Below are 19,348 nucleotides of genomic sequence, written 5' to 3'. Positions count from 1 at the left end.
ACGTGTATATATATGTACGTACATACCACCACATCTCTCTATTCAAATGTTGATGGATACTTAGGTTGCTTCTATATTTTAGCTATTTAAGTTATTGTAAATGATACATATATAATATCTTGGTTATTGCTATGAACATTAGGGTTTGCCTCAGTTTTTTAAGAAAATCATTCAAAAGATGGTGCATATGGCATTAATTTGCAAAACAAAGAACTGGAAGGAGGAGGAGGGCCACCCTGATGATGTGAGAGACTTGTTTCAGGGGAACATGTGAAACCTCATGTGTAAGGTTGGGTCTACTCAAAATACTGGCCTAGCAATTGAGACTCTAGAAGGGACAAAGGCAGGACTGGATGCTGGAGAATTTCCTCCCATCCCACCCCTTGAGGATAGCCAGCTCTGTATTCACAGCTGTGTGGTGACCAGGTCGGGGCAGGGGGTCAAGAGGTAGAGAGTGCTGGCAGAAGGGGTAATGGGTGCTGTGCACTTGGGCTGCCCTTCTGAGCACATAGCACTGCTCTGACACTACTCTGCATGGCCCCAGATGACACTCTGAGGACCAGATGGAAGAAGCAGACTTTTTCTCTTGAGTTACTGGGCCGTTGCCATGCAGGCTTTAGTTAGGACACTTGGGGGCATCTCTTTGCAGAGTCAGTGACCCTTTCAAAAGCACTCACAGTACTGCCTCAGACTGGAGATGTTTAACACAGGACAGGCTAGCAAGCCATGCCCAAAACCACTGATTAAAAAGGAAACTATGGGATGCTGACCCAGGAGGAGAGCAAGAGAAACTCACAGGAGGAAACAGCTTTTCTGAAGGGATGAGTTCCTCAGCAAGGGAGGAAGGTAGGGGTCATCTCCTCAGTTCAAGTAAGAAACGGGGTCAGGGGGAATTTCCAGGGGGAGCCCCAGAAATGATGGTGAAGCAAGGAGACTGGTGAGTAGCTACGGGCTCTGGGCAAGGGAGGGTTGAGGAGTTAACATACTGAGGGGGGACTTGAACCTTCTGCCATGCCTTATTTTTCTTACTAGATAATTCAGATAACTAGATGATTAGAACGTTTTCTTTCCAAAGGCGAAATTTTGGCTTGAAAATTCGACAGGAGAAAAGCAGAGCTTCAAGAGAGCAGGAAGGTTATCTGACTTATTCATTGCTTCATCCCCAATCCTAGAATAACAACACACAGGAGGTCGAGTCCTGCTCAGTGATTTTCTCCCACAGGTTCTGTCTTTGTATGAAGGGGGAGGTCTTTTCCAATTTTTCAAGGGCAGTATTTTGGGTGATGGGGGCTTCATGCAGTCTGGATAACCTCTGCATGAGTCATTAAATTCTCACATTTATTCTTTTAATCCAATAAATCATTGGGAGGCACCTACTTTGTACACACACTGAGCTTAGCATGTGTGAATACACTGGTGAGAAAAATACATAGGTGTGCACTGGCTTGGAGCTTATGGTCTCCAAGACTGCAGTCTCCAAGGCCACTGCTGTGGACTGAGGCGGTAACTAGTCAAACAATGTAATGAAACCAAAGCCAGCAAGTCAAAAAAGAAACCACCAAAGCACTGGGCCTATGGCCTTCAGAACCCCTCGTAGTCATGAAATAACTCACATGAATAGATGGTCTAGGCAAGGAGGACTCTTGAGAGGATTAAATTGGTTCCCATGTATTAGTCGCAGTAGGCCAAGTTTTGCTATAGAACCCAATACTGAAACCTCCACAGTTTAATACAACAAAGGTGTTCAGCTGACCCTTGAACAACTCAGGTTTGGACTATGCGGATACACTTACACACGGTTTGTTTTCAGTAGTAAATACTACAGCACTACGGCATCGAAGGTTGAATCTATGGATGCAGAATCTCAGGCCCAGAGGAAGCATAGATATGGAGAAACCACACACTCGAGTCCACTGTAAATTATATTCAGATTTTCACCTGGGTGACACGTTGGAGCCTCTAGTTGTTCAAGGGCCAGCTGTATTCCTTATCGAAACAAGGCTGCTTAAGCATGTCTTCTGTGCAGTGACTCAGGGATCTGGTCTGCTCCCATCCAATGATTCAGCGTCTCACCCTGGGCATCCTGGTCACCGTGGTGAAATTGCAGGCAAACGCCCAGCGGTGACACCTCACTTTCCCTCAATTCTTTGACCAGTGCTAGTCACATGAACCCACCCACTGCTCAGGGGCAGGGATGTAGGAGGCAACACAGGGCTATTCAGTGAGCATCACACATCTCAGCCACACCCATTCTTTACACAAAATACCCCCTGAACCATCATTCTGCAGAACTGGAAAACAACTTTGAAACAGTTGATAGATGAGATTACAGGATGCTGCTGCTGCTGCTAAGTCGCTTCAGTTGTGTCCGACCCTGTGTGACCCCAGAGACAACAGCCCACCAGGCTCCCCGGTCCCTGGGATTCTCCAGGCAAGAACACTGGAGTGGGTTGCCATTTCCTTCTCCAATGCAGGAAAGTGAAAAGTGAAAGAGAAGTCACTCAGTCATGTCCAACTCTTAGCAACCCCCATAGACTGCAGCCCACCAGGCTCCTCCATCCATGGGATTTTCCAGGCAAGAGTACTGGAGTGGGTTGCCATTGCCTTCTCCGGAGATTACAGGATAGATTTTGCAAATAAATGAGACAATTTTCTTCCTGGGCTATCCAGGAATAATTAGGAAATGAAAGGAATACTGTTAGTTCTCCCTGTTTCTAGGACAGAGAAATTTAATGTTGACTTCAGAGCCCTTTGGGTTTCCCTGATAGCTCAGTTGGTAAAGAATCCACCTACAATGCAGGAGACCCCAGTTCAGTTCCTGGGTCTGGAAGATCTGCTGGAGAAGGGATAGGCTACCCACTCCAGTATTCTTGGGCTTCCCTTGTGGCTTAGCTGGTAAAGAATTCACCTGCAATGTGGGAGACCTGGGTTTGATCCCTGGGTTGGGAAGATCCCTGGGAAAAGGGAAAGGCTACCCACTACAATATTCTGGCCTGGAGAATTCCATGGACTGTATAGTCCATGGGGGTCAAAAACAGTCAGACATGACAGTGATTTTCACTTTCACTTTTCAGAGCCCTTTGATCTCTCTTACAGGTCAGGAAAACTTCTTCACCTGTACTTTTTTAGCGGGTAAGGTTTGTTTTTCCACCTCAGTAAAGAGAGATGAGAGAAAACTCTAGATTGTAGAAGAATTAAATTGGTTTCAATGCCTCTAAAAGTCTTATGGCAGTAGCATCACCTACCTTTTGAATGTATGCCTTTGCAAACCTCTGTCCACTGGGATCCTGTTTACAATAAGCACACTTGATTGTACCTGAAAAATTAGGATAACATTCGCTTTTGCTAGATTCACTTTTTGTTACTGAATAGAAAGTATCAACTTCCTTCTCTGTGTTTCTTCTGCCACTGGGGCTTTTATTAAGGACTGTACCATCTCATTTACTTCTAATTCACTTGCAGATTTCTATTATCTACTAAGTGTGACCAGGTTCTGTTCAGGCTTGTTCAGACATATTTTCTAATCAACAACAGTCATGTAATTAGCACTCGACCCATGAAAGAAGAATACTGAAATATGATAATTTATCCCATTTGCTAATAAAAGTTTATTCCCGGGGAGCATTTTCCTGATCAATATAGATTTGCCTGTTCTTAAACCTTCACTTCCTAGTGATTATTGTTTCATTAAATCATAAACTGATTATAATTCCATGGCATGAACTCTTAACTTGGGTTTTTGCATTTTGAGCTGACAGTACTTGAAATGTTGATAGCTTCCTTGTGGAGTCCAAGGACACATTATTACTCTTTGAAACTGGAAAACACTATGCTTGGAGGTTTTTGTTTTTTCTTTAAGAAAAAAAAAAACACACCACAATTTAGGGGGAAATTCAGTAATGCAAACCTGATCTCAGCCACACGCACTAACAGGGAGCTTTGTGTGAAATTTTGCCCCACAGCAACTCAGCATTCGGAAGATAGGAGTGTTCATCTTCAAAGGACGTGAAGCCACGGAGGCAATGCACACATCCAAGTGTAGAAGGCTGAGCTCTGCTTTCCCTTCTCCCTTTTAATGTACTCAATCAGGAATTTTTAGGAATCTCCTTTTTAATATTCCTTCAAAATATTTTTTGAGGCTCTACTATATGTTAGGCCCCAAAGGAACAGGCTGCAAAAATAACTAGGATGCCTGGGCTCTTGTGGGATACAGGCTAAAATGGAGAAGAAGCATAAACTCACAAGTCCCAGGGAGCCCAAGGCAGAGATACATATTTCCAAGTGGCCAGGACCATCCTGGAGGATGAGGTGTAAGCTGAGCCCTGAAGAATGAGGAGTAGTCAGGCAGGTCAAGAACAGATAGAACAGGGAAGGTAGGCAGGGATGTATGAATTTTTAAGCGGATGGAACGGCAGGTCTGAAGGGCTGGATGCAAGGCAGAGTGTGCAGGGGGTGACGTGGAATGATCACTTGGCTGGACTTTAATACTGTTTTTTCATCATATGCACACTATGCTCATAGCTTATGTTCATGTCTGGACATCTCTCTGAGACAAAAAGAGCTGCAGACAGAGAAGTGTCAGATATGAGTCCTGGCCTGACCACAAAGGTTTCCTGGGTTATGGGCCCTGACCATAAGAATAGATACAGTGACTTTCAGGGTCATCCTCTTACCTGGTCTGAGACCACCAGTTGGATGGAATTCATACAGTCGATGAAGTCAGATGAAAAGACCACTGTGGTCCTGCAATTTTAGAGAAAAAATTCATCTAGTATCAGAGACTGCATAGTATGCGGGGAGTTTGGATATTTAGTAAAGCAAAGGGAAAAACAAAGCAGGGCAGAGTAGCTGATGGATTTGTATAATAAAGAGCAGGAGAGGGAACAGGGACTTCTGGACAGAAAAAGTCTGTGTACAGGGTATGTTTCAGGGTGGAAGAGACAGAACTGGTGGGAAAAGCTGGCATCCACGTACAGAATAATGAGGGGGTAGCCATGGAGAGAGAGAATTTTAAGATGCTTGCTATGCATTAAAAAATTCATCTCCTCCTTTGCCATTTTGTTGCAGGAAGGGGGAACCCCTTCCAGGGCCCGAAACAGGGCTCTTGTCTAACACTCAGAAATGAATTGTCCAAGGAGACACATGTACTGACAAAGCAAGAGATTTTATTAGGAAAGGGCACCTGGGTGGAGAGCAGCAGGGTAAGGAATCCAGGAGAACAGCTCTGCCATGTGGCTCGCAGTCTTGGGTTTTATGGTGATGGGATTAGTTTCCAGGTTGTCCTTAGCCAATCATTCTGACTCTGAGTCCGGTGCATGCCTTGTTTAGCCAAGATGGATGCCAGAGTAAAGGATTCTGGGAGGCGGTCGGACATGTGGTGTTTCCTTTTGACCTTTCCTGAACTCTTCTGGTTGGTGGTGGCTTATTAGTTCCATGTTCCTTACCAGGACCTCCTGTTGTAAAACAACTCATGCAAATGGTTACTATGGTGCCTGGCCAGGGTGGGTGGTTTCAGCCACTGTGCTTCCCCTAAGCATTTCCTTCAGAGATAGTACAGGTTTGAAATACTGATTGGTATTTTTTGGTTCCTGAACTGTGCTTCTTTGAATGCAATACCTGGCTAAAACTGGGCCAATTGGAGGCCTAGGTCTGGAGAATGGTAGAAACTTTCACTTGAGATGGTTGCTCCAATTCAGTAAGTATGGTGTACCCGGCTGTTTAAAAATACAATTAATAGATAACAATCCTGGTTCCTCCCCGTGGGATCTAAGAGAGTTGTTACAGGAGGTACATTTTGGGGTGTCTGTCCAGCCCATGACTTTCTCTATCTGAAAACTCTTTCCTTACCCACAAGAACTAGTACTTGACCAGCACGCTGGCACCAAGCAGTCACCCAATCTCCTCCAACAGTTGATTCAACCAGGAATGAGCATGTGACCCAAGTTGGGCCAATCAAGGCAACTGAAGGGAAAAAGATTTAAAAATCGGGATAAAATTCTTTTTCTGACGTCTTTGTGGCTTTCTTCTTCCTGGTTCCAAGTTCTCAGGAAGGGGCTGCCCTCAATTCTTTCAAGACACACAGTCCCCTTCAAATAAATTCTCTGTCTCTTTCCATTATGCTCAAGTTACTTTGAAGTAAGCTTCAACCACCTAAAATCCAAAGTATGTGGCCTGAGACAATTGCCTTTTATGGTCCAAATTCCTCTAGCTATTGGGATCACTTTCTAGTACTTACAGTCTCCTGTGTCTGCTAACTTCTGTGTTAATGGTACAAAGCCGCCCATCAACCCTGATGATCTGTGTTATCTCCAGAATCAGCCAGCCTAGCAGGAAAACAAGTATCTGCTAGTATTATGTTGAGAAATCTGTTCTGCTGAGAACGATTGTGTCATTTAATGGCTTAACCATTTCCGGCTAAACTTCAGCCTGCGTTTGTCTTTGATTATTTTTCTATTGCATCTTCTCCTAAGGTTTCTTTCTTGGTGTCTTGCCTGGACATCTCTCTCAGACAAAACCAGCTGTGGTTAGAAGTGACCCTGACACTGGTTTTCCAAAGAGGCTGATGTTTTTCGGTCTGGGCCATTAGGAAACCTGTGTACTTTACACATATGGTGAATGAACATGTGAGAAGCAGACCCTTCCAGACTGAAGCTCTGTCACACAAGCTGCATGCATTTAGCACAGAAGGGCTCACTCACAGGAGGTGAAGGATTCCCCGTGATGAGACAGGCTCTGAGCAGTTTTTCCTAACGGGTCTTCCCAGATCCCTAGATGTCTACGAAAAATTCAGTTTCCCAGGCTTTGCTGAATCAGACTTTCTAGGGATGGGGCCAGGGACTCTGGATATTTAATAACCTACCTAGGTAATTTTGATCTGTGAAAGCCACTGGCTACATGAGCTAAGAGTAGCAATTCTCTAATCCTAACTTAATTGTTAGACGGCATTTTACAATTAGCTTGAAACAGAGCAGGACCCTAAAGTCCTTCTCCACTCCCATCCCTATGCCTTCTGCCTGTCTTGTGTCTGTTAAAAAGAAAGACAAAAACAAAAAACCTTGGTCAAAGAATAAAATTAACCAGAGAAGTGAGAAAAAGCAGACACAAAGGAAAATAGTCAAACAAGACAAAATAATAGTTTACTTGTTAAACAAAATAAGAACCTTTAGATCCTCCTCAATGGCTATAGATACTATTCTGGGCCATATCCTTTGAGCTGTTTTGTAGATAATGAAACTCCCATTAGGTGGAAGAGGCTAACTCCCTGATGACCAGACTACAGCCATGACATAAGCTGCCACAATTCTGAGAAACAGCCTCAAACAAATGGAAATAAACTGACCCTGGAACTGAAGATTAACTATACTTGAATCAAGATGACGCTGGTCAAACAACCGATGAGCAGTTTCATCGGTGTTGTCTCTGCCTGTAGCCCGTCCCTCTGCCTGTACACCCTTGAAACTCCCCTCTAAAACTCTTGTCCACTGACTGTCGGTGGGGGGATTGGGGGTGGGATTCTGCCTTTGGACATGTCTGCCCTTTCCCCTTGCTATTACCAGACTCCTAGATAAAGCAAACTTTCCTTCCCACCAACCTAGCGTCTCAAGCATAGGCTTTTAGGTAACGAGCAGCCAGACCACACTTTGCATAACAAGCAAATGCTGTGCATCACTCCACGTATCTCTTTGATATACAGTGATATATATCTCTCAGAAAAAGTAAAGTCAGTTAAACTAAATTTCTTTGTTTGAAGACTGTCATTCCTAGGCAAGAGTGAATATACCCGAGAGCCTTCAAAACTGGATTCTCAACTCCAGGCTCAGATCTCTCCATCCTGACCAAAGGCCTTGTGACTCAGCTTCTTTAGGAGTGGGTGAGCTTGGGAGACCTGTTCCTAGCTACATCAGACTGAAATGGAGGGTCATGCTGAAGGAGCAGATTCTGGGATTTCCCTGCTGGGTCAGTGGTTAAGAACCCATCTGCCAATGCAGGGAACTCGGGTTCAATTCCTGGTCCAGGAGATTCTACATGTCACAGAGCCACCAAACCCTTGTATCACAACTACTGGGGCAGCAGAGAATAGATGGTTAGATAGCATCATTGATTCAATGGATATGATTTTGAATAAACTCTGGGAGATAGTGGAGAACAAAGGAGCCTGGTGTGCTGCATACATGGGGTCACAGAGAGTTGGACACGACTTAGTGACTGACTAACACAACTACTGAGCCCATGCGCTTAGAGCTCATGCTCCACAATGAGACGTCTGCTCACCACAACTAGAGAAAGCCTGCACACAGCAATGAAGACCCAGTGCAGCTTTTAAAAGCAGATTCTGGGGTTCGAGCCCAGATCCACTGAATCGGAACCCCTGTGGGAGACTTGCATTATTAATTCTGCAGGCATTTCTTAACTATTGTCAAGATTCAGGCCTTTTTGGGGTGTCACAAAATCCTACTAAATGCTTTCATTAGAAGACAATGAACACTCTCAGACAAGATACTAATGATATCCAGTTTCTGCCATCCTTTCTCTTTGGGTGGGATATAGTAGTAAAAACAGCGGCAGCAGCAACCACCACCACCACATATTTCAAGCTCTTACAATGGCAGACACAGTGCCAAGAGCTTCACGTGCATTATTCCAATAAACCCAAACGACAATCCCACTATGCTCACGTTAGATAAAACCCAAGACAACAGAGAGGACGCGGGCATTTCCCAAGAGGACCCAACTAGCAAGTGGTTGAGATGGGACTGAAAACAAACGCGGAGTGGGGCAAAACAAAAGGTGTTGCAGCTGGCATTCAGAAGTCATCCTTCATGGCTGAATTAGGGTTGCGAGGAACACTTCAGTGCAAAGAGCAGCCTGCGCAGATATGTAATGTGACAGTACGTAAACACAGGGAGTGTGTGAAGGACCAAAATCCTGCAATAATCCTAGAGCAGCACCTCCAAGGAAGGAACTGGCATCTGTGTGGAGGTGAGGGAGTCGTGGGGACCAGGTCCTTGGGGTCATTTCACATCTCTGTGCTCGTGTCCATCTTTGCTCTTGGACCTGTTCTCAGCTGGACCTTCTGCTTTCCTTATCTTCTTCTGCTTTCCTTGTCTTCTCCTTCCTCATCCTTCACATCCTTCATTTTATCGTGATGTGCACTGACCTGACTCCACCAGCCCACTCTCCCGACACATTCTCTTAGCTTCACCTCCACTGCCTCTTGGAATTTTTGTTTTCATTTTATTGCGGTATAGCTGATTTACAATGTTGTGTTCATTTCTATACAGAAAGTGATTCAGTAACACATACATACATGTATATATATATACACATACACACATTATTTTTCATATTTTTTCATTATGGTTTATTATAGGATACTAAATATACTTTCCTGTGCTATACAATAGGACCTTGTTGTTCATCCATTCGTATATGATAGCTTTTATCTGCCTATCCCAAACTCCCAATCCATCCTCCCTCTGTCTTGGCAACCACAAGTCTGCTCTCCACGTCGATGAGTCTTTTCATGGGTAAGTTCGCTGGTGTCATAGTTTAGATTCCACATGTGATATTAGATGGTATTTGTCTTTGTCTAAATTACTTCACTTAGTATGATAATCTCTGGGTCCATTCATGTTGCTGCAAATGACATTATTTCACTCTCTTATGGCTGAGTAATATTTTATTCTATATAGATACCACACCTTTAAAAATTGCATTAATTTTCACTAGTAGCAAAATTTGATTATGATTTGTGTATTGTCACCACAGTTTCTTTTTTTAACTGTTTGTTTTGTAGTGGAGCATAGCCTATTAATAATGTTGTGATAGCTCCACATGAACAGCGAAGGGACTCATCATACATATACACTTATCCATTGTCCCCCAAACTCTCCTCCCATCCAGGCTGCCACATAACCTTGAGCAGAGTTCCATGTGCTATACAGTAGGTCCATGTGCCACACAGTTGGTTATCCATTTTATAGCAGTGTATACCATACCTTCTTTATCCATTCCTCTGCCCATGGACATTTAGGTTGGTTTCAAGTCTTGGCTATTGTAAACAGCGCTGCAATGAACACTGCAGTGCATCTGTCTTTTCAAATTACAATATTGTCCAGATATATGCCCAGGAATGGGATTGTAGGATCATATGGCAACTATATTTTTAGTTTTTTTGAGGAACCTCCATACTGTATTCCATAGGGGCTGTGCCAATTTACATGGAATTTCTTAATTTACCTTGAGAGAGAGAAGCTGATTGGTCCACTTTATGACGTCATGCTAGGTCACTTACAGATTATGGGTTGGCTGCCATTCTTGATTCCTATCGTTTTGTTGAGGCACAGAAAGAGGGGGCTCATATAGTGAAACCATGGTTGCCTGATGGGCATGCTCTCCAGGAGGGTGTGTGAGCAGAACACACACAGTCACTGCCATCTCTAAAGCCTTCATCCAAAGGCTCTCAGAAGGGCTTATAATAACTCCCATCTGCAGCTCCCAAGTCCTTGTGCTTAGGGTGGGTGGGACTACTTACTGTTCCAGATTTCTCATCTAGTAGAAAGTCAAGTTCACAAACTTCTTTAGGATAGGGATCTTTGCTTTGTATACACTGCTGTTTTCTAAGTGCCCAGCACAGAGCAGGTTCTCAATAACATTTGCTGAGTGAATGAATAAACAATTGTAGTATCCAGCAGCTCCAAAATGTTGTGAATCAGACATGCGGAAATCTAATTTACATGCTGCTTTGGTCTTGGCTCCCAGACAGTATTAATAGCATCCTAACCAGAAAACAGCCATGCATAGAACTCTTCACACAATCCACTTATTATTTGCTTATAAGTGAATACAAATATTTTCAGCCATCTGCTGGTTTCAATTCCTGCTAATAAGTGAAAATTAACTGTGTGGCCCAGGGTTGAAGTCAGTTTTAAGAATCCTCAAGGAATGAAGATACTAAGAAGGTACAAAGCATTTTAACTGGTGGTTCTCAACCAGCAGTGTTTTCTGTCCTCAGGGGACACTCAGCTAAGGGTGGAGATTTTTTTTTTTTTTAAATCATGGTAAAATAAAGATAACATAAAATGTGCCACTGTTGAACATACAGTTCAGTAGTAAGTACACTTACATTGCTGTACAACAAATCTCCAGAATTCTCATCTTGGAAAGAGAAAATGTATACTCGAAGATCTTCCCAGGAGCTCTTATCAGCCCCAGGCGACCACTTTGTGCCTGTGAATTTAACCACTTTAGGTAGCTTGTAAAGGCAGAATTACACACATCTTTTTGTGACTGACTTATTTCACCCAGCTTAGGGTCCTCAAGTTTATCCATGTTGCAGCATATGTCATAATTTCCTCCCTTTCAAAGGATGAAGAACAATTCATTGTACGTTGGGATCACATTTAGCTTATCCACTCATCATCAGTGGACATTTGGGTTGCCTCTTTTAGCTATCGTGAATGATGCTATCAACACGGGTGTACTAATTATCTCTTTGAAGCCCAGTTTTCAATTATTTTGGGTATATACCCAGGAGCAGAATTGCTGGATCATATGGTAGTTCTTTTTTAAATTTTTTTGAGGAACTACCATACTGTTTCCACAGAAGATGCACTGCTTTATATTTTTACCAGTAGTGCAAAAGTGTTCCAGCTTCTCCCCATCCATGCCCATACTTGTTACTTTCTTTTTCCTTCTTCGTTTTTTAAAAAATACCCTAATGGGTGTGGTGGGAGCAAACATTTTTAGTTGTCACAACTTGGGGCATCTAATAAGCACAGGTCAGCAATACTGTTAAACATCCTACTATACACAGGATGGTTCTATGCCGCAAAGAATGGACTGGACCAAAATGCAGATAGTGCCCAGGTTGAGAAATCCTGATCTGAACAATCAGGTTCATCTTTCATAGCAAATCTCACCTCTCCTGACATGCGCACCTTCTCTATTCCTTTGCTGAGATGCTCAAAGGCAAAGACTTCCAAAAACCTAGAAAGTAATGGAAGACTGAGAAGAACGGCAACATTTCGTTTATTCAAATTTTATTGGAAGTTTACAAATGTATTACAGACATCAGTAAAACATCATATCCATTTCACAGGGCACGGATCTCAAGCAAAGTGTTCACAACAGTCTCTGGCAGAGCCCACACCAAAGGTCCACTGCAGACCTTCTAAACAAATAGCTTGACACCCGACACACAACACAGACTCTGGTGTGCCTTACCTTCTCAGGCCCTTTGAGGTTTTGTTTACGCGCTTGGAATTAAAGCAGAAGATGGACAAAATGATCCTGTATAGGAAAGAATGCGTTTCGGAGCAGGAGAACTGCCGAGGTCCTCATCTGCTAGGGAAAAAGGAGGACCCACAGGCCTTAGAATGCGAAGTCAGGGTCCAGGATAGAACCAAATACTTTATGGAGAAACATGGAAATTAACTAGAAAGGCTTGAGTAATTCTCTCTGAAACATTTAAAAAGGCCTGGTCAGCGACCTATGGAACATCAATGGCCAAATACTTGGTAGGGTGAGGGACATCTCAAAACTCTCAGGATAGAATAAGACACTCCCCCTACCCTCTCATGGATTCTGTATTTAAACCACAGAAGTAATTTCTAACACAATGTTAGATTCCTGTTGGGACAAGCCAGTTTGGGGAAAGTTATAAGCAGGAAGTAAGCTTATAAACTAGTACAGCCCCCAACAGTAAGTCATGCTTTTTGGGAGTCTTGTATTGAAGGAACTTCTATTTTGAGAAAATGGAAAAAGACTGCAATCTTTTTTCAACTCTAACCTTGATGACTGCTTCCCAGTAGTCAGACAAGCAGGCTCTGGTGTCTGCTGAGGCCCCAAAGGGACTGACCACTGGAGGCAAGACAAAAACTCTCTTCATTTCCACGTCTCTCATGCTTTAAGAAACATACCTCAAAAGGCAGCAATCTGGAACTGCCTTCAAGATTGGCAGAGGAGGCTTGGCTGAGTTCTGTACCTGGAATGCTGTCCGCAGAGTCCTTGTCAAAGCCCTGAAGGTGCTAAACAGTTGCTGATAGCAACCCTTCTGGCATGAAATCCTCAGATGACTGATTTCAACGTCCACTTTCCTTTGTCAAAGATAGATCCTCCTTCTTATGCATTAGCATCTGGTTTCTGTTAGAGAGAAATATGCAAAGAGCACTTCTCCTTGGAATTTAAGTATTTGTGTTGTTCTTTATTAGAAGGTGGGACTAGAAAAGAATGGTACAGACTCTTATCTTACCTCTGTGAAATGGCAAACACAGATTGCTTATAACTGGCCAAGAATCCGAAAATGGAAAAGGAGGCCAAAGACATTTTTGTTTAGTCTAAAGAAGTCAGCCTCCTTTAGCATCTGCAATACAGGGGCATAGGGATTGGCATCGCACAGTGATTTATGGATGATGCTTCCTGAATAGATGGTGAACTGTTTTGGGAAAACGGCAAAAGAGCCCAGGGTAGAAACACAAGGAAGAATCAGTTCATGAGTAAGATTTGTTATCAGACAAAGCAAATCCATTCGGATCAACTGGTCCTGGCTGGCTAGAGTGTTGCAAAGATTTCTGAGGCTGCATCCACGCTCTCTGAAGGGGTACCCTGGTTCTATCTGCCCACATTATAGGTATGGCAGAGACATCCCCACCTGAACTCAACAATGGCTAGTGGTACCCAAGAAGCAGAAAGCTATTGCAGAAGAGGAAAATATAATCTTGTTGTATTGAAGAAACATCCTATAGAATGGGACAAGGGGAAGAAAAAGAGCTACCCTCAGTTGCCATATGAGAAATGACAAACTGCTTGTTTGTGGGGCTGGTGGAGGGTGGACAGAAGGTGAATATAGGTGGACAGGGCCAAACAACCAACTCTAAAAACCACCCCCATCCTTGAACATTGGCAAAAACTGAGAAGTATGTTTTTGGTTTCCCTGACCTCACTTACCTTCACACTTGGTAGAAATCCCAGAATGCTATGACAGATGGGAGGCTACCTGAATGCCACCGGCCTGCTAAGAAATTTGCTCATAGTATCAAGGTTGATATGCACTGGCAGGGCCATTCAGAAAACTGTCACTGACTTCTAACTTGGGAAAGGGCCAGTTCTGTTGCCAATGAACTGAGCAGCAACAGGAAATGAAATGAATGCTAAAGTGTGGTTTTATCCAAAAGATAAGAAGATCAATACGAGGAGAGGTAGGAAGAAAAATCAAACCAAAGCATGAGAGAAGAAAATCAACAGGGAAAAGATTTACTTTTCTAAACACAGTCTATTAAAGATCAAATGATGATCTAAGAAGAGATGACTGCAAGCCCCAGCCATGGAGGAAAGCTTGACTAAGTAAGAGCTTCTGGTGATGATCACGTAAGGACCAGATCTGGCCTCAGAAAGGAATGTGCTGAATTTTGGGGAATGGGATTCTGGGATGTTGGGTGTAAGTTATCACTAAGAGGCAGAATTCCCAACACAGTGATAACCTGCCCTCTCTCGGGCATTCCCTTGGAGGTTCCATCCTTGCAATGAGGATTTACCTGGCCTCTGCCAGCAATCTCCACAGGGTGCCTGGCTGCATCTAGGGTGGGGAGGAGGCATCTGCAGTGGTGGACAAGATGGAGGTGATCTTGCTTTTTCGACTGCAAGCCCTAAGGCTTCTACCTCACCACACCTCCAGCTCTGGCCAGTTCAGCTGATGGACGTTCCCTGGGCAGCTAGATCTGAAACTGCTTATTCCTCTCATCCCTTTGCATATTGCTCAGTTGCCAGTGTCTAGGGCACTTTCTTCTTTCTGCTGATGGTGGTCAAAGCCTCATTGGGGAAATGTTAAGAGGTACTCTTAAAAGGACAGATTAAGAAAACAATGTTTACTAGGAGAATTTCTTTCCTTGGATTCCAGGCCACGGAAGACAGACATTATTTTCAGTTATTTGCTAAGTTAAATGATCTACTTTTTGTCTCTCTTTTCTTTTTCCAAAATGCCTTTCTATTCTCATCAATCCAGAAACTTAGAACTCCAAATTGGACTCGCCCGGTTTCTACCAGAAACCTGCCACGTTGGTAGCGTGGTGGTATACATTATGTCTTTATCAGTTTGCCAAGCAGTTTACAAACTCACTATACAAACTTAATAGAGTTAATTCTCCAGAGGCTTGGATAATTAATGAAGCATTTAGATATGAAGAAAGCATGCGGAAAACAGCCACAACCAACATTTGCATCGCTTTTTCAAAAACATCAGTGACAATGACAAATGTCATATAAATACCTGAAAAGCAAATTATTTTAATACATCCTGAATGGAGTGCCACTTCCACATCCTTTACAGCCTTCCTTCCCCAGACCCATGTGGGATGGTGTCTAAAAAGCCACTTTCCACATCCTCTGCATAAGAAAACACGAGAAAATATTAACTACTATACTGAAAAGAGACCAGGCTCACCTCACCATGGCAGATGGCCACTGAGATACACTGCACACTACACTGACAGTACATCTCACTACAGGTGGGCCCCCCAATGGGTCACTTCACCCACAATCCGTGAAGGGAAGGAGGAGAATGGAAGCAAAAGCAAGCGCTTCACTCTTAACCGAAGCTAGGTAGGAGGTTTTAGTTTACTATAAACAACACAACCGTTAAATGTCTTCTTTAAGCACACTCACTTGTGAGCTCATTTTCTATCTGACCGACGGTCCCCAAAGTTCAAAATGGAAACCTCTCTTTCAGCAACATCTGTTTTCCAGAACCATAACACAAAATCTCCTGAGCGGCTCAATCTTTCTGGGCAACCCAGATACTCTGGTTACAGAATGAGTTAAACTGGGTTTTGTTTTTTTTTTCCCACCAGCACGAGGGGTTGTTCAAAGGTGGTTCTCACCTCTCCTATACTTCATTTCTGGAAGTTCTTCTTTGCTCTGACTTTCCTTCATATTCCCCTTCAGCCTCTACCCTTGATCTGTGGGTTGGATTCTTGTGCCCTTTGGCCTCGGCAGCTTGCTGCCTGCCATCCCCTCGAAGTCAAAGCTTTGATGCATCCTTCCACGCCTGCAGGTCTGTGTACCTGACGTGAGTGCTGAGCGGGTGGAAGCGGCCCTCCATCTCCACATATGACCTACGACCTAGAAAGCACCATCACTCCCAGAGCCCCTCGGAACCTTTCTGGCCTGAATTTCCCAAAGCTGAAGTTCATTTGCGCTGAGGACAACCGGTTGTCAGGCTAAGGCAGCTGTTCTGTCTGCCTTGGTAAAGGAAAGCGGATAATACAATCCAGGAAACGAGCACCAGGAAATAATGCCACACTCAAAACAATGTCATGCTGACATCACACAACGGCACCACGCACAGTCACTTTTGTTTTCCCCACAGGACAGATCAATGGTGAGCAACGTCAGTGTTTCCAGCGGGGATGGCATTTTTCACGGAACTTGACTGACACTGGTTGGTTTTTCTAATTGGCAGAAGTTACGTTGGCAATTATAAAAAAAAAAAATTACTACCACTTTGTAGAGAAGAGATTCTACTGAGGGTGGGAGCAGACTTAAGGATGGCTCCTTAAGATGGATGGAGCATCAAATGTTTTGGGTGTAACAGGTAATTTGTGAGTTTTTTTTTAGCCACAAAAAGCCAAATTGAATAAAATCCTTTGAAAAAGGTCTCACTGACATGTAACAAATTTGTATAGAAAAAAGAAAAGGAAAAAAAAAAAAAAGTGGTCCTGGACCACCCTGTAATACTACTCAAAAGACAATGCTAGATGTGCATGCAAGGCTCCACTGAGTCCTACGATATAGAAATTCCTTTGATATTACAAAATACAAAAATATTTTATCAGAACTCTCATTTACATTGCATTTACAATGGACATGTAAATAACTTAGTGTGGGGTCCTGGCTAATAAACAAATTACTTACTGGAAAAAGGATCCTAAAAGGAAGAAAACCAGAGAGGCTATATATATATATATATATATATATGTGTGTGTGTGTGTGTGTGTGTGTGTGTGTGTGTATGTATATATATATAAGCGAGCAGGAAACAATTTTGCCATCTTGCCAGTGGCAACTCAACACAGACGGTCGGAGAAAGAGGTGACCAACCCTGGCCTCCGTTGAGCCTACAGCGTTTCCAAAGTGAAATGTGCAAATAATGTTCAACATGCCAAGAACTGTGACTACCTATGGAGTCAATAGGTAACCTTGCCTCCATCAAGGGAGAGCTCCTCTCATCTCTCCCTGGACCCCCCCACCCCCAAAGCGCTTTAAAATTTCCAACAGTGCAAGTTTCTGAATCTACATTCTTAGCTCCCATCTTCCCCCACTCCCTGACTCCCCATTGGATTAAGAAATGATACAGTTTTTGCTCTTCTGTCTTTTCCTGCTGTGCAACTGTCCCCTGCCACCTAGTGTGGAAGACTTGGGGAGGCCATAGGAGCTGTATTTGTGCAGTAACTCATCACTGGTGACATATCTCAGGTGGGCGGGCTGGGGGATGGGTTCTCCTAGGAAATAGCCCTCGTTGTCAGATTCGGAGGAGGAGGAGCAGGTGGAACACCAATCGTACTCAGCGAAGTAGGGGCCCCAGCGCTCCCCAAAGGCATTCTGCAGAGCCAGGTCCGACACGGTCCGGGGGCACCGGCCATACAGGTCCCGCCGGGACCCCTGGCCCAGGCTCTCCTGGAAGCTCCGCTGGCGCACGAACTGATCATAGTCCTCCCTGGCTCTCAGGGGGGGTCTCTCCTTTAACTGAGAGAGGGCCTCGCGCTCGCCGGCCAGGTGGAGGGCGTTGTCTGAGCGAGAGCGTCGGGATCGCCGAGACCGGTGGGGCCGAAAGCGGCGGTTGTCTTCGCGCGAACTGGCTCTCCTCCGCGTGCGCTCGCTCATGGGCTGGATCCTCACGCCCTCTGCCCCCGGCAGCTTGCTGCCCGCCATCCCCCCATCGAAATCAAAGCTCTGATGCATCCTTCCGTGCGCCTGCAGGTCTCTGTACCTGATCGGGGTGCTGAGCGGGTGGAGGTTGCCCTCCATCTCCTGGTACTGCTGAGCGGACAGCAGGCTGCGAACCGACTCAGCGCTGCGGAACTGCATGGACGAGTTCAGCGTGCCCATGTTGCTCAGCTTCTCGGACACATTCATCCCAGAGTCTTTGCTGAGATCTGGCATGGAAAACCGAGAGAGGTGCTCCTGGCGCTTGGCGCCACCATCCGCGGAGAGGCCTGAGGGAGACAGAGGAGAGGTTCACGGAAGTTAATACAAATGTGCAGTGATGAGGATTCCATCGCCACGGGTCACCGAAAAGGTCATCTAACCAGGGTCGCTGCAAACCGTCACACAGTTGTACTCTGCACAAAAGCTTGCTCAGCAAGTATGCAGGAGGGCTCTCCCCACTGTCAGTGGGCCAGCGTCTACCTAGAGGGGGCACCTGGTTAAAAAGCTTTTTTTTTTGACTAGTCATGCCTCCAAAGTTTCATCAAAATTACTTAGGAGCCTTTCGGTGTATCTTATATACAATGTTTCCTCTGTTCAGAATTTCACTTTCCAAAGTGCTTCAATCACCTCTTTGGTTCTAATGATGATTTATCTATAAGTTCTCTGGACAAAGAACCTTTAAGCTTCAGAGGCAGAGCCATGCCCAAATACTTCCTAGCAACACTGAGCCTAGAGCCGAGTCCTATAGTACTGGACCACCTCACTTCCACCTTTGCTGCTGCTGCTAAGTCGCTTCAGTCGTGTCCGACTCTGTGCGAACCCAGAGACGGCAGCCCACCAGGCTCCCCCGTCCCTGGGATTCTCCAGGCAAGAACACTGGAGTGGGTTGCCATTTCCTTCTCCAATGCGTGAAAGTGAAGTCGCTCAGTCGTGTCCGACTCCTAGCGACCCCATGGACAAGAGTACTGGAATGGGTTGCCATTTCCTTCTCCAATGCGTGAAAGTGAAGTCGCTCAGTCGTGTCCGACTCCTAGCGACCCCATGGACAAGAGTACTGGAGTGGGTTGCCATTGCCTTCTCCGCACTTCCACCTTTAGCCTCCAGTAATTTCCTGGTCTGCCTGCTGTCCCTTGGCCTCTATCCCAGATATCTTGAAAACCAACTGACTCCCTGGAAGTAGACAGAGGGATATTTATCCTCTCAGGCTGTTTAGCAGATGACTGTTCCAAGATTCCAAACGGACACCTAGCAGTCAGAGATGTCAGTAGGACTCTGGGGTGGGGATGGGGGCAAGCAGTGATCCTAATGCTCTCGAACAGCAGGAGCCCTGCAATCCTGACGTGCTGTCACTGCCATCATTGAGACTAAAAGCAATTTGAAGGTAGGAGGAGATTCTTGACTAGAGTAATTTACATTTTGTCCATTT

At 44.6% G+C, this 19,348-nt stretch overlaps 1 protein-coding gene across 7 annotated transcripts in view; it reads right to left on the bottom strand.

The window, feature by feature from the left end:
• Positions 1-12,024: 12,024 nt before the first annotated feature.
• PRICKLE2 (prickle planar cell polarity protein 2) overlaps positions 12,025-19,348 on the bottom strand; it is a 392,599-nt gene continuing 385,275 nt past the window's right edge. For all 7 annotated transcript variants that reach the window (XM_086367032.1, XM_086367028.1, XM_086367027.1 and 4 more), the window contains one exon: positions 12,025-18,209. In XM_086367032.1, the coding sequence (XP_086223158.1) occupies positions 17,335-18,209 (875 nt within the window). In that variant the 3' untranslated portion in view covers positions 12,025-17,334. The remainder of the gene's footprint in view (positions 18,210-19,348) is intronic.

The sequence above is a fragment of the Bos grunniens genome, chromosome 22 (genome assembly GCF_055505025.1).
Source record: "Bos grunniens cultivar Pamir isolate PY7600 chromosome 22, Bosgru_T2T1.0, whole genome shotgun sequence".
In the NCBI taxonomy this organism is placed as follows: domain Eukaryota; kingdom Metazoa; phylum Chordata; class Mammalia; order Artiodactyla; family Bovidae; genus Bos; species Bos grunniens.
This window is presented reverse-complemented; position numbering and strand designations above follow the sequence as displayed.